General features: G+C 37.4%; 1 protein-coding gene across 4 annotated transcripts in view; it reads right to left on the bottom strand.

Moving 5' to 3' along the window:
• The window catches only part of ADPRHL1 (ADP-ribosylhydrolase like 1), a 42,026-nt gene extending 27,031 nt beyond the window's left edge, over window positions 1–14,995 (bottom strand). For 2 of the 4 annotated variants that reach the window (XM_039359744.1, XM_039359743.1), the window contains exons 1-3: window positions 14,463–14,980; window positions 7,335–7,499; window positions 1,152–1,277 (exon numbers count right to left, since the gene is read on the bottom strand). In XM_039359744.1, the coding sequence (XP_039215678.1) occupies window positions 1,152–1,277; window positions 7,335–7,499; window positions 14,463–14,676 (505 nt within the window). In that variant the 5' untranslated portion in view covers window positions 14,677–14,980. Of the gene's footprint in view, window positions 1–1,151; window positions 1,278–7,334; window positions 7,500–14,462 lie in introns of all 4 variants that reach the window. The other 2 variants (XM_039359742.1, XM_039359745.1) reach the window with 2 other exon arrangements.
• Between the last annotated feature and the right edge of the window lie 244 nt (window positions 14,996–15,239).

Below are 15,239 nucleotides of genomic sequence, written 5' to 3'. Positions count from 1 at the left end.
TTTTCATCTGACATTTAGTAGGAAGTCAGAGAAGAAGAAAGTTTGCCATTAATATGCATGCTCAGATTATAGTGTGTCACTGTTTATGCATCTTTCCCTGACCAGGATTTTTACAGATGTGTTAAATTCCCTAGTAAGCATACTTGTAGGTTTACTATTGGTTCCTGGTGGCTGCTTGTCCTGCTGCCCATCCACCCTACTTACTTTAGTTCCTTTTGGACTAAAGGAATTGACTCTATACCTCTTTAGGTTATACCCAGTGCTTTTTTTCTAAAAAAAAAAAAAAAAAGTGCTGGAACTCACACATGTCATACAACCCGCCTTGCCTACCCTACAAGGTTCCATCCAAAAAAGGTGCCGGAACTCCGTTCTGGGTGTTCTATGAGAAAAAAAGCCCTGGTTATACCTATGATACCCATCTTTTCTTTTCATAGCTCCTTCCCATTCCTCCCTGAACTACAGCTGGGAAAACATGTTAATTCAGAATGTGAACCTGTCATGTTGCAATCAAATCACACTTTGGAATCCTTGGCCCTAGGATTCCACTTGGAACATAAAATATGTTCTAAATCTAGGCACATGTATTTGGAAGTGAGTCCTTACAACAGATGGAACTTCTTAATGACTAAATAAAATAGGGTTACTGGCAAATATTTGTGCATGCCTGCATTAACATATCCTACCTTTTACATTTTTGTTTTTAATATTAGAATCTTACATGTTATTATCTCAGCTCTTCCAGAAAATATCAAGCATCTTTCTTGAAAATTCTTCCTATAATTATTTTCTTCTCATATTTGTGTGTGCGTGTATAAGTATCTGTTAGCTTGCAAGATACTCTAGACAAGAAACACAGGCAGGAGTACTAGCTCTATCTTTATTCTAATGGGTAGGGACAGATAAATGTTCCTTTCCACCCCCCAATCCCCCCCCCTCAGTGTTTGTCTTCATATGATTAGTGCAGTTCTAACCTTAAGGGAGCTAGTATATTTTAACATATGTTCAGTATACTAGAACATATGCCTTTAATTATACAGATATCAAATAAAACTTATAGTACCCAAGAGCCAGGATACGTATTACTACACCCAGTCATTTGCTAATGACAGTGTTTTATATAGGATGACCAAGCACATTCTCCTGGATATTACCTGTAGGATGATTATGAGTCATTCGTCCAACTTCAATGCTCACTTCAATGAGAGTTTCCAGTCTTTCGGGCTTCCAGTATTTCATCCCTAAACACATGGCTTTTGTAGCTGCACCAAACCCTGAGCCTACGTGATAAACAACAACATGTACATTATAATAAAGTACATTCCACTGTTTTAAAATGGCTGCACAAACAATTTAATTAAATACAAAGAAATCCATAGAAATAGTATAGTATAAATACTATAGCATATAAATGTAATAAATAATAATAATAATTCACCATCAGTCAATTGCAAAAGGCAGTTTTAGTTGAAACAGCATATATCTTGCAACAATACCTTTAACACCATCAAACAAGATCTGTTTATCTCATGTCCTTGGGAAGGAGGCTATAGGTCAATGGTTCTCAACCTTTTTATACGGCGAACCGTGGTCACACGGATGCGCCGTGCATGCGTGTGCGCCACGCATGCGCGGCGGCCCCCATGCGTGATGTGCATGCGTGGCGGCAGCCCCCACGTGCAGGGCGCATGCGCGACGGTGCCCCCATGCGCGGGGCGCATGCGCGGCGGCGCCCCCGCGTGCCGCACGTGTGCGTGGTGCCCCCCCACGTGCGGCGCACATGCACGGTGGCGCCCCCACGCGCGGCGGCGCCCCCTGAGGGGGAAAAATGGCAGATCGCGTTGTTTGGCAATCCCCGTAAAATGGTCATTCGACCCCAAATGGGGTCGCGACCCATAGGTTGAGAACCGCTGCTATAGGTGGATAAGAATGTCAAATCCAATTTGAACATCTAGCTGACCCTAGATGTTTAATAATAATACAAACTTTAAAAAACCAAGATAAACCAGGAACAGGTTTTTAGAGAAATTAATAATTTGGAATGCACACAACACATACATAAGAGTTTTGAAGTGAAATTTTGATATTTTCTTTTTTATTGGATTTGATAAAGTCAATAAAATAAAAATTTTAAAAGGCTCTGCGCAGCTTAAGTTAAGAATAAGACAAAAAACCAACAGAAGACTCCCCATCATGCAAGAAAGAGGCATCAGAGGCTCCACAGACATTCTAATCCCAAGCATAAGCTTTACACACTCCCTCCTCTCGTCCCCCGACCCCCTCCCACACAAATTTTCTATATGAAATTACATTTCAACAGATGAGGGTAATATATTAGAAAAATCACAATCACAATAAGGCTCGTGAAAAAGATTTTTGACAAGTTTGGGTGTGAGTGGGTGTGGCTGTGTAAAGCTTATGCCTGGGATTAAGGGGTCTGTGGAACCTCTGATGACTCTTGGAATGTTGCATTAATTTTTCATGCCAAGTAATTTCTCCTTACTTCTAAATACTATTGATTGAACAAAGTTGCATTTTAGTTCTGTAATGTTTAGTAACAACAAACTTTTGACCATTATTAACTTTTGACCTGTATTTCTATACAGGTAGTACTTGGCATACAGTTCATTTAGTGACTGTTCAAAGTTACAACAGCACTGAAAAAAGTGATTTACGACCATTTTCACACGACCTTTGCAGCATCCTCATGGTCACGTGATCAAAATTCAGGAGCTTGGCAACTGACTCATATTTATGACAGGTGCAGTATTCTGGGATCATGTGATTACCTTTTGCAACCTTCTGACAAGCAAAGTCAATGTGGAATCCAGATTCATTTAACAACTGTGTCACTAATTTAACAAGTACAGTGATTCATTTAACAACTGTGGCAAACAAGATCATAAAATGGGGCAAAATTCACTTAACAAATGTCTCTCTTAGCAACAGAAATGTTGGGCTTAATTGTGGCTGTAAGTTGAGGAGTAACTTTATCTCTTTGTAACCTAGACACCCTGCCTTTATTATATATATATTAATCCCAAGGTTTTGATTTCTGGGCCTCTTCCTTCACCTTTTCAAGTGATCAACAGTGCATGATTTGTTTCTTGGTCTTGAGCATTTCTGGTGCCTATCGCTTGTTTACAAAATGTCTTTCTCTATCACAGGAATCAAAAACTCCAGCTTCAACAGCTCCAAGCCCAGACACTTAATGCCGTAAATCACTGCACTATATTAAATGATATTAGACTATTGTATATTCAGTTTTATTGTTCAATGACTAATTGGGAATTTTCCAAGTTACATAAAGTGGAAAAAAATAGCATGTTCCCATTAGGAGGTGTTACTTATTTTTTCACTCATGGTTTATAATAATGGTATTACTGTCAAGTGTCCTCTCAGAATGATAGAGTAGTATGAGACAGATGTCTCCATGTCACGACAATTTGCTACCTCCCAGTTGGCTGAATCACAGAATGGATCAGATAGAGACACAGAGCATCAGTGGGAAACTATAGCCTAAGACTGGTCCAGTTTTATTTTATTTTTTTCTTCTGGAGAGTGAGGAGGGGCAGCTGTTTTGACATCAGTGCTGTACTGCACAGGGACAAAAATAATTGCCACAGTATGTTGCAATGTTTATGACACTGTCTTAGATGATGATGTTCCAACTGAGTGCCCTTATATTCCAATGAATCAGTGTCATATTAACCCACTGCTGGATCTGGAATCTGCATCATCCAGTGGAAGCTGAGCTCTTACCCATGAAATATGGCCCCTTAAATTTGCCAGCATTCAGAACATAGAACAGGTTCTGCAGTTTGCATATGTGGGAGTTAGGTTTGTGCAATCTACACCAGAAGGGAAAGAAAGTGAAGTCACTGGAGAAATCAAAATGAAGTTTTGTCTTTAGCCCTATACTCAGAGGCTTTGTAACCTAGACACCCTGCCTTTATTATATATATATTAATCCCAAGGTTTTGATTTCTGGGCCTCTTCCTTCACCTTTTCAAGTGATCAACAGTGCATGATTTGTTTCTTGGTCTTGAGCATTTCTGGTGCCTATCGCTTGTTTACAAAATGTCTTTCTCTATCACAGGAATCAAAAACTCCAGCTTCAACAGCTCCAAGCCCAGACACTTAATGCCGTAAATCACTGCACTATATTAAATGATATTAGACTATTGTATATTCAGTTTTATTGTTCAATGACTAATTGGGAATTTTCCAAGTTACATAAAGTGGAAAAAAATAGCATGTTCCCATTAGGAGGTGTTACTTATTTTTTCACTCATGGTTTATAATAATGGTATTACTGACACCTTCTCAAGTGTCCTCTCAGAATGATAGAGTAGTATGAGACAGATGTCTCCATGTCACGACAATTTGCTACCTCCCAGTTGGCTGAATCACAGAATGGATCAGATAGAGACACAGAGCATCAGTGGGAAACTATAGCCTAAGACTGGTCCAGTTTTATTTTATTTTTTTCTTCTGGAGAGTGAGGAGGGGCAGCTGTTTTGACATCAGTGCTGTACTGCACAGGGACAAAAATAATTGCCACAGTATGTTGCAATGTTTATGACACTGTCTTAGATGATGATGTTCCAACTGAGTGCCCTTATATTCCAATGAATCAGTGTCATATTAACCCACTGCTGGATCTGGAATCTGCATCATCCAGTGGAAGCTGAGCTCTTACCCATGAAATATGGCCCCTTAAATTTGCCAGCATTCAGAACATAGAACAGGTTCTGCAGTTTGCATATGTGGGAGTTAGGTTTGTGCAATCTACACCAGAAGGGAAAGAAAGTGAAGTCACTGGAGAAATCAAAATGAAGTTTTGTCTTTAGCCCTATACTCAGAGGCAATATATATATATATATATATATATATATATATATATATATATATGTTTTCTGAGGTTTTCGCGGGTATTTGTATGTAGGTCTTTGGTTGTTCGGGTTTTCTCCCACGTAAAATTGGAAGTGTCTTGGCAACGTTTCGACGAAGTCACATTCGTCATCTTCAGGCTGGTGTTTTTAGCTTCTTGTGCTCAAAGCAAGAAGCTAAAAACATAGCCTGAAGATGACGAATGTGACTTCGTCGAAACGTTGCCAAGACACTTCCAATTTTACGTGGGAGAAAACCCAAACAACCAAAGACCTACATATATATATATATATATATATATATATATATATATATATATATATATATATATATTGATATTAAAAATAGAAGAATGATTCCTGGGTATATTCATGTTGAACAGCAAACAAGCGTGAACACCAGGAAAGTTAAAAACTATAAAAGTTTTAATTAAATAAAATTCCAAGCTTTCGTTGGCTATTGCCAACATCGTCAGGGATCGTTTAGGTCAATGAGAGAACTTATATATAGATGACAAAGCCGTTTGCACCTGACTCTTGGATCTCGTCATAGGTCCTGACCGACCAATCAACGCTCCGGTCCTAATCTCCATATTACTAGTCAATTTACACTTGCTTCCCTTACCTGCGCACATACTGCTACTCACTTCCCTCTCCTCCTCCTGTATCCGTGAATTAGGAGTATACCCTATCTTACTCCGAACAGGCACACTATCCAAATCCTTGGGCTGTTTCATCTTCTCACCCCTTTCACTGGGGTGCTCCATCACAATGGATTTTTTACTACTTCCACCCTTTCCTGTCCATTGTTCTCGCTATATATATATATATATATATATATATATATATATATATATATATATATATATATATATGTACATAGTTGGATTGTCTCAGTAATCTGATTTCAATAAATATAACTGGCAAAATGTCTAATAAATGCACAGTTCCAGATGAAACATGACCGATTGATTGCTGTGAAATGAATACAAATACAAAATTCGAGGACATAAATCTGGGATCAGAAAGCATCATGCCAAGAACAAAGACTCTAGAAATAGATATTAAGCTATTTGTAAGCCGAGATAATTTACAAAAGGACACTCTGCTGAGCCCAAGGAATTCTTGGCATCTGACTATGCAGGCACATATAGATCAGGGATACAACAGACCATGATTCTTTCTCACTTGTCAGAGAAGAGCATACAGGTTTCCTCCTTGTTATTGTAAAAAGAGAAAAAATAGCACACATATTTTTACAGGATCAACCAATAAAACATTTTTATAAAACACAAAAGAAACCTAAATAATTTAGCTCTTTATGTATACCAAACCAAACAGGCTCTAAATTTGAGTGGTCCAACAAGAAGTAAATTCTTTGACAGTGGTGTAGCCATTCCTAATCTGATATCCTCCAGAAATATGGGAGTTACAGTGATATATGTATCTTTGGATGGCACCATTTTGGTGAGCTTACTTTAGTAGTTTTCTGGGTTATAATACATGGAAAACCGTAATCTGCAATGATTTCTCACTGGTTAATTGAGATAGCAGCCAAGTGCCAAGCATTTAGTATTTTAAAATGCACACACCAAACAAAAGCAATCATGTTTATATTTATCTAAAGTTAGTTCAATATTGTGTATGGGGGTGCGTGTGTCTCTGTATATAAATATCAATGTCTTCTGTGCAATCTACCAGCAGCTGAATACATTAAAGTGCAGCCAAATAGCAATAGCAGTAGCAATAGCACTTAGACCTAAATACTGCTTCATAGTGCTTTACAACATTCTCTAAGCGGTTTACAAATGTCATTATTTTGCCCCCAACAATCTGGGTCTTCATTTTACTGCCCTCAGAAGGATAGAAAGCTGAGTCAACCGTGAGCCAGTCAAGATTGAACTCCTGGCTGTGGAGAGTGAGCCTGCAATACTGTATTCTAGCCTCCATGCTACAACAGCTCCTAATATATTCAAAATGATTGTATAAAAAGTTGTAGCTTATTAAGTTAATACTTAAGAAATATTAGTCTAGTCCCCACTTAACATGATCTTGTCTAAGATTCCTTGCCACTTTCTGTAATACTTCAGGCTACTTTGAAACAGGGCAGGGAATCCACATCCAAAACTTCAAACTTTATGTATGCCTTGAGACCTTCAAGTACAGTTCCCAGAATATTTACAAAACCTCCTTCTCAATTGTGGTTTTTAATAGGTCAGACAAAAGAAAAGTATTAAATAAATGGGTAGGCGTTTCTTTTAATTCAAGTTAGTTTATAATGAATATAGATTCAACACAATAATTGTACATTTGTTTTGTCCTAGAACTTTGGGATGCCAAAAGAATGTGCCCTTTGATCCAGCAATGGTCTGCATCTTTTTTTCCTGAAATGACAAGCATGTAATATGGCTTTTGTTAAAATAGTGAAAAAAATATTCAGCCTACCTTTCTCATTGAAGGGTGTATGCCAAGCAAGAAGATAATTATCTGGCTTCAATTGGGAGCATCCTTCAATAGTAGCAGGATCTGACCTTCTCTCAGGAAGTTTTTCAACTGCATCAACATAACGTTTAACAACATCGCGATACAGGTCTTCTAAGCACCAATAATCTATGCAGGCAAAAAATAAGATAAATGTGTATATAGCAGGAAATGTTAAAAAGAGAAGGAAGAACATGAATGATGCCTGAACAGGGCAATTATTTCATTGTCACTGTCATTTAACATGTTACATCATAACAGTCTTGGCATACATGAATGGCAATAATAAATAGGGCAACTATGCATGGTTATCAACAAGTTAGTCTTATTACATTCACCCTGGCTTATTCTGATCTCTGCTGAGTGAATTTATGAATGTAGGATAATAGAGAGTTACAGTTTGGGCTGCAAACTTTCAGGTAAGCACTAAATAGTAGCAAAGTATAAATTCATGAAAAATGTAGAATATAGTACATCTACTATGACAGATAAAGTGAGGCCCATAGATATTATTGAACTACAGTTCTTAGTGGTTCCAACCAGCAGGGTTGACATATGAAGTTCACTTCTTAAGAGCCGCATATGGTCTATTTGTGAATGATTAGAAAGGTAGAAAGATGGCAGTAGAATCCTCTATGTAACATGGAAGACATGAATATGATAGTTTGGAGGTGAGAGAAATTTGTAATGTAATTTAATGAATTCCCTGAATGGATTGCCCTTGCAACTATGTGGCAGATGGAGAGGAAGCTAATCACCAGATTGCGAGAACAGTCGAGGAGACCCAAACTCATTGGTAGCCTCACATTGCAATGAACAAGGACATGCTTTTGATTTTGCAGCTACAATTATTGTTGGCTGAGCAGGGACAAATATAGCCAGAGAAATATTAAAGCCGGAGAAACTGGCCTGATGTCAGTCAATAGGAGTGCTGATTAACCATGAGCCTATGAAGTACTTACGAACCAAGGATGTGGTGGCACAAGGAAACAGCTAATAACTTAATAACCAGCCAGCCACACCCTAATTACAACTAAAAGCTACACATAACCAGAAACCATATACTGAGCGTAGAACAGCCCAGTGCATATATTTGGAAGAGAGAGAAGTTCCCCGATAATGAGTTCCAGGACGAGCCTGAAAGCTTGGAAGAGTAAACCTTTGTTCCCAGTGGCTGACTCAGATTGCACCCTTCAATATTATCTTGGGACACATATATTTATCTTCATTCTCATGAATATGAGTTGAATATTGGAAATAAAAAATAAGGTGGAAAGTTCTTTGTACAACCAGGAGTTCTTTTTGCTTTATCACAGAGTTAAGAACATTGTTTTATCTCCATAATACAATTTTATAAGAACCAAAAAGACATTGCATTCTGTAACATGATTTGGCCAAACAGATGTATTTAGAAAATTCACAAATAGAAGATCAATGTCTCTTTCTATTGAAGCGTAGCAGTCATTCAAAGTTTGTTGGCTATGATTCAGATGTAGCATCAGAAATCACTGATAGCACAGCTGTTTATGAATATGCATAATTCTCCTTTAAAACTTTCTAAATAGTAAGAAGTTAAGTCTGCAGAATGTAAATACACTTTTCATATTTTTGCTATTCCTGAATCTTTCTGTATTTAATTTCAAAGGTTAGTGCTCTGAAAATTAAATTAAAGAACCCTGCAACTATTATTCATTTTTCTTGTAGGGAATTTGCTTTAGCCTTCTATTTATTTTACATATCTGTGTTTGCTCTTTTCCAATGCTTGAGGCTTTTTGAGACTTAATCATCAGTATTAGTAAAATCATAGGATTGAATATTGTGTATACCAGTAGGTTTCTGGAAGGACATTCATTACTAGCAATTCTTTTTCTAATAATTCCTAGAATGGAATTTGCTTTTTAAAACAATAACAACAACTAGACACTGTGCTAGCATTTTAAATGAACAACCTAACATGATAGCAAGACTATTTCTTGAGCATTCACACTTTCCCTGCCCAAAGACAGTACTAAAGAGGTATAGATAAAAAGTATTATAACTTTAAGTGACTTCATATTTTTAAAAATAATTTCATTAAATATTTTAATTGCAGTAGTAATAACTGATATAAACTAAAAGAAAGAAAAATAGAAAAGGAAGGAAGGAAGGACTTCTAACCTTCATCACAACAAATATAAACAACTTTAGTAACTTCATCTCCTCTTAATTTACAAACTATGATGTCTTCGTTCAATATCCCACTTCTTATCTATAAACAAACCCATAAAGCATCATTTCAGTCCTAGCAAAAGTTCATTAAGGATTGTCAGAAACAACATAATTACAGTATTTTAATTTTGATCAAATAAATCAACTTTATATTCCTTCTTTTACTTCTTATAACTTAATCCAGTGGTGGCAAACCTATGGCACGGGTACCAGAGGCAACACTCAGAGCCCTCTCTGTGGGCATGCGCGCCATCGCCCCAGTCCTAGGCCTTCAGCTGGGTTTTATAAAACCTTTTCACTTTAGGCCTCGCCGCCGTGTGCAAAAAAAAAAAAAGTTTCAATCAATCAGTCAATTTCAACTTCTTGCGGGGAAAAAAAAGATCTTGCAAAGTTGGAATTGATTGATTGAACTTTTTAGCCCCACCCAGTCTGCTGTTACCACCGCATCCACGCCCAATCAATGGGCCACACCCCCAATTGGCCACACCCATTCAATGAGCCACACCCACCTGGCACTCGACGATGTATAAGTGGGTTTTGGGTTGCAGTTTGGGCATTCAGTCTCTAAAAGGTTCGCCATCACTGACTTAATCTTTAATTCATTCAAGTACTGTAATGTTGTAGAACTTTTGCCTCTTCTCATAAGATTAACCCAAGCTTTAAGAAACCTCTTTTATAATCTAATGTAAAACAATTATCAAGATCAATCTCTTTTATTATTTGTAATTACTCCTTGATTTTTAAAGCATCAACCAATTTCTTTTGTATCCAATGAGACATCTTTTCCCATGTTATTCTTATAGCCTGTCATTTGTACATCCACTTTTAGTGTCAATTCTGTCTCTGCTATGTCAAATAAAACTTGTTCCTCTTCTACCATTTATTCCATAACATTTTTTGGAAATAGTCTACCCATAGAAACAAACATCACTGTTGACATTATTGATATTAACTTCTGACACCATATTTCAAAATGGTCCTTCAATATAGCTGTAGCTATGAATTAGTTTTATGTGTTCTTCTCCTTTAATTAAAAAGTGTAGTTCCTTCTAAAAAGCAGAGACATCACCCTGCCAACAAAAGTACGTATAGTACAGGCCATGATTTTCCCAGGTGCAATGTATGGCTGTGAAAGTTGGACCATAAGAAAGACTGAGCGCAAAAGAATTGAGGCCTTTGAACTATGGTGCTAGAGAAGACTCCTGCGAGTCCCTTGGACTGCAAGTCGTTCAAACCCGTCAGTCCTTGAAGAGATCAACCCCAACTGCTCTTTAGAAGGCCAGATCCTGAAGTTGAAACTCAAATACTTTGGCCACCTAATGAGAAGGAAGGACTCACTGGAGAAAGGCCTAATGCTGGGAAAGATTTAGGGCAATAGAAGAAGGGGACGACAGAGAATGAGATGGTTGGATGGAGTCACTGAAACAGTAGGTGTGAACTTAAATGGACTCCAGAAGATGGTGGAGGACAGGAAGACCTGGAGGAACGTTGTCCATGGGGTCGTGATGGGTCGGACATGACTTCGCAATTAACAACAACAACAACAAGTTCCTTCTAGCATCCAATTTTTAAAAATTGCTTATTTTCATTTGTCTTACAAAAATTCAAAACAAGTCCACTTTCCAACAACATATTCATATGATCAGCTATCTTTAGTTAGCTCATCTCAGGAGATCCAAGAGAGTGGCACGCTTCAGGTCCCCTCTATGAAACAGTACCTCCTGGCAGGACCTGGAATGTGTGTCGTCTTTGTTACAGTGCTTACCCTGTAGAATAGAATTTTACCCATGTTTTTGATAGCTCCAGCTCTGCTGATCTTCCATAAACTTAGTTTGTCCCCTCGGCATTGGGCCAGAGCATGAAATAAGATCATCCAGAACTGAAAAAAATGGTATAGCTATTGTTGGCCTCATATATTTTGTTTTGGATCTTCATTGTGGTTTGGTTTCTGGTTTTGTTTATTGTGCTTCTAACCATTTATAAGCCACTCAAAGCCACTTTTGTAAGTTGAGCAGCTGTGCAAATCAAATAGAGAGTTTTTCTGCATACCTTGCCAACTGTAGAAGATGCAGCAATAGTATTTGGAGGACATCAATTATCAATGTACTTTCAACACATCCCTGACCCATCATCAGAGAACCAATATAATTCATATGTAACATATGAAGTGGCAGCAGATCCTAGGGTTGCCAGGACTTGTCTGGATGGCAACCCAAGAGTAGCTCTCCAGGCTAAAGATTTGCCACCTTCAGGGTGCTGCTGTTTGCTGTGCTCACCAGCCCTGGCATACCATCTGACCAGGAGGGTTGGAGAGCTGCCATTTTTGACATGCATTCAGAAATCTGGAGGGCCAGGCTTACTGCATGTGAGTGGCAATTGAAGAGTTGCTTACCCTCACTTGGAGTTTAAGTGCTGCAGACATCACTTCCATGTGATAATGCAAAAGTGGGAAGGGGAGACTGATCTTGGTACATGGAAAACTGTCACAAAAAGGACATTCACGTTTCTCTCACCTTTGCTTCTCTTCCCGTGGACGGTAGGTAAACCGGGAGGAGACAAGTGGCAATGATGGTGTCTCTGGTGCCAGTTCTCCAAACAATGTGTTAGATTGGAAAGCTGACAGCAAGAGGCTTTTCACCTGTTTGTCTCGACCCCTGGGTTCTGACATAGGACCATATTTCATCTTTTTGTTGAGACAGAATCAGGAGTGGAAATGCTGCCAGCATGTTTTTCTACTGGCATACCCTATGCTGGCCTCTGCCCTCAAGAATAGTGCTTCAACACTGTTTTGCAAAATACCTCTCAGCAGCGGTTTAGTTCATGATGAATGGCAGCACTACTGGTACTCACCCATGGAGGAACAAATCAATGTAGCTCTTTTTTTTCTGGCTGAGAACTATTGTATTTGACCAGTGGTAGCCATGTATTCATTTAGTGGCCTAGATTAGAGACCCTTTTATAAAATTGGAATTATATTGGTATAATAAACAAAGCTGCTGTAAAAGTGTCATTAGCTGCTTCTGTACTAATTAAATTGGGATTCTAATAAAATTAAAATGGCCAAAGGTACCTTTCTTCCTGTATTTTATTAAGGGCTGGAAACAGAATTATCCAGAAAGCCATTTGAGGATGGACATCTGTTTATTGGCTGCCCATTTATTTATATATTAATTGTATCTTGCTTAATTTGAATTAATTTGTTTGTTATAGAATTTAAATAGTTTCATGGCTTCGGTTTTTGTATTGATCATTCTTAATTATGTTTGAGAAAATAATTGCACATCACCATGAGTCTTTGTTAGATATTGTAATATAGAAAAAGAGAGAATAGTAAATGTCAAAATGGATATTTTACTACTACATCTGCAACATCCACTGTGCTTGTAACATTTCTAATGAACATTTTACATTTCTAATAAATATTTTTAAGTATGGCAAAGCAACTGAACTACCCAAATACAAAAGCAGAAAATGGATGTGTGTCTATTTTCCATCTTTCTAGAAAGGTAGCATGGTTAGTTTCCAGATAGCATGGTTAGTTTCTAATTTATTCTTTGTCAAATGCTTTTTTCCTGTCAACTGGTAGATAACAATAAACTATCAACATCTGTATTCCCTGTTATCTATATAATTTTATTTTAAAGGTTATCAAGTAATGCTTTCTATAATAGAAAAACAGCATATTTCCTATTTAGAATAAAAACGGACAAAGACACTGAATAGCTGTTGCCTGTAAATACAATTGAAGAAATCAAGGTTAAGGTGTATCCTGACAAGTGGTGTCATGTTATATATTGAGAGAAATATGACCTTGCTAATTTGGAACTACTGTATCTAAAAATGGTTGCAGAGCCGACTGATAAGGCTTGCAGATAACCTTTATGCTCAGAGGTCAAGAAGCAAGAGACATGTGACTCGTATTTAATCATTGACTATATTCAGAAGTATGCTAGTCATTCTTTGCTTTCATAGGTTGACATCTTGCCATTATCTTTAGGGTGTTAGCTCTATCTCACTTCATTGGCTAACTAGTAGCTAGATAAGAAATACTCAAGATTCTCATCAACAGATCAGTGGCAGCTAATTTTAGAACAGCAGTCAGATAAGAAAGGAATTTAAATGAATTTCATTGACTTTGACACATCTGATTGTACAATACACATAAAAAATAAGAAAGCAATACAAGTTAGGAAATGCTTTTGTCTTTAACAAAGATATCTATATCTGTCCCTCTATATCTGTCCCCCTGAATGTGCATCATAAACTGGGTACAAAATACAATTGCATGAATGTTATATCATTTATTATTGATGCAGGAGACTGATTTTTACTACACCAAAGAGCTGCAGGACTGGCATTTGAGATTAGTTTTCTTTCCATATTTGTGGAAATTCACTCAGTGTATCATGCAATCTTAATGTATTCTTTTAACCAAATTTATACAACCAAAATGAGCTAATGTGCAACCTTGCTAACTGGAATTCAGCTTGATGCACAAATTAAATAAAGCTAATTTTGAGTTTTAAATAATTGTTTAATTTTTTACTAGGAATAATTTATTCCTAGTATTATTCATATAATCTTTTTAGACAAACAAGTATGATATTTCAAATATCACAAATAAACAGATACACATAGTGCCTCTCCAAAGGTGACTTTATGAGTTCATGGTTGAGGTGGCATTTGAGTCATAGACTTCCTTCTTTATTTACATTCTTTTTCACCTTATTTAAATTTAGGGCAAATGCATGGCCTATTAAACATCATTCACTAAAGGTAGTATTAGCTCACTGCTCAACTAGTAAACATGATTATTACAGCTCTTCTCCAGTTCTCTTTCTAACCTCCCATCTGCATCCAGATAACAATGTTTTTTCCTCTTACCTGTGATGAGAGCTTCAGCTGTTGCCATGTGCATCAGAGTATTGTCACTTACTGGCCATTTGTCAGAGGACAAGACCAGGTTCCCGAGTCCTCCAATTTCTTTCAATTCCTCTTGGATCTTTGCACCTAAAGCATTGTTTTCCTGAATAAAATTTCGATAGCCCAAAGCATCCCCTACCCCTGCTAGTAACAAAGCAGCCTTAAATTTCTCCATTGTTAAATGACGTGCTTTTTCAGTTCTCTTTGGTCTCAAACAGGCACTTGATGTTTCTTTGTTCCTTTGCCTTCTAGCTTAGATTAAGCAACACTTTATATTGGAGCCATAGTGTCATTGCAAAGAACTGTCCGTATAAGGGAAGCCTGGCCTTTCCTGGCATGCATATGCCATTGCTTCTCTGATAGCCAATGGTTAAGATAAAACTGTTAAGTCCAAATATTTTCCCATTTATTTTTAAGCTGCAAGCTTAGAAAGTGTGCAGAGCACAAGTAAGTATAGTTGCAAAACTCAGAAGCCCCAGGACAAAACAAGCCAAGAAATATTTGGTCTCTCCAGTTTATGTAACTCTATCCCTTGAGAAACACATGTTGAATTAAGAGACTTATTTTTAAAGCTGTTCAATTGGTACATTTCTGCAGTTTTGGAATCACTGCCTTATTGTGTTTCCTTAAAGAACACAGAAACACGTTGATTTTACGGACATTACATTCAGAAGATCTAAACATTATTGAGAAAGTAATTAAAAAACTACTGAACCAAATCTCGTCTAACCCCTACAT

This window comes from Crotalus tigris, unplaced genomic scaffold (assembly GCF_016545835.1).
Source record: "Crotalus tigris isolate CLP2741 ecotype Arizona unplaced genomic scaffold, ASM1654583v1 scf7180000019116.999743, whole genome shotgun sequence".
NCBI classification, from domain to species: Eukaryota; Metazoa; Chordata; class Lepidosauria; order Squamata; family Viperidae; genus Crotalus; species Crotalus tigris.
This window is presented reverse-complemented; position numbering and strand designations above follow the sequence as displayed.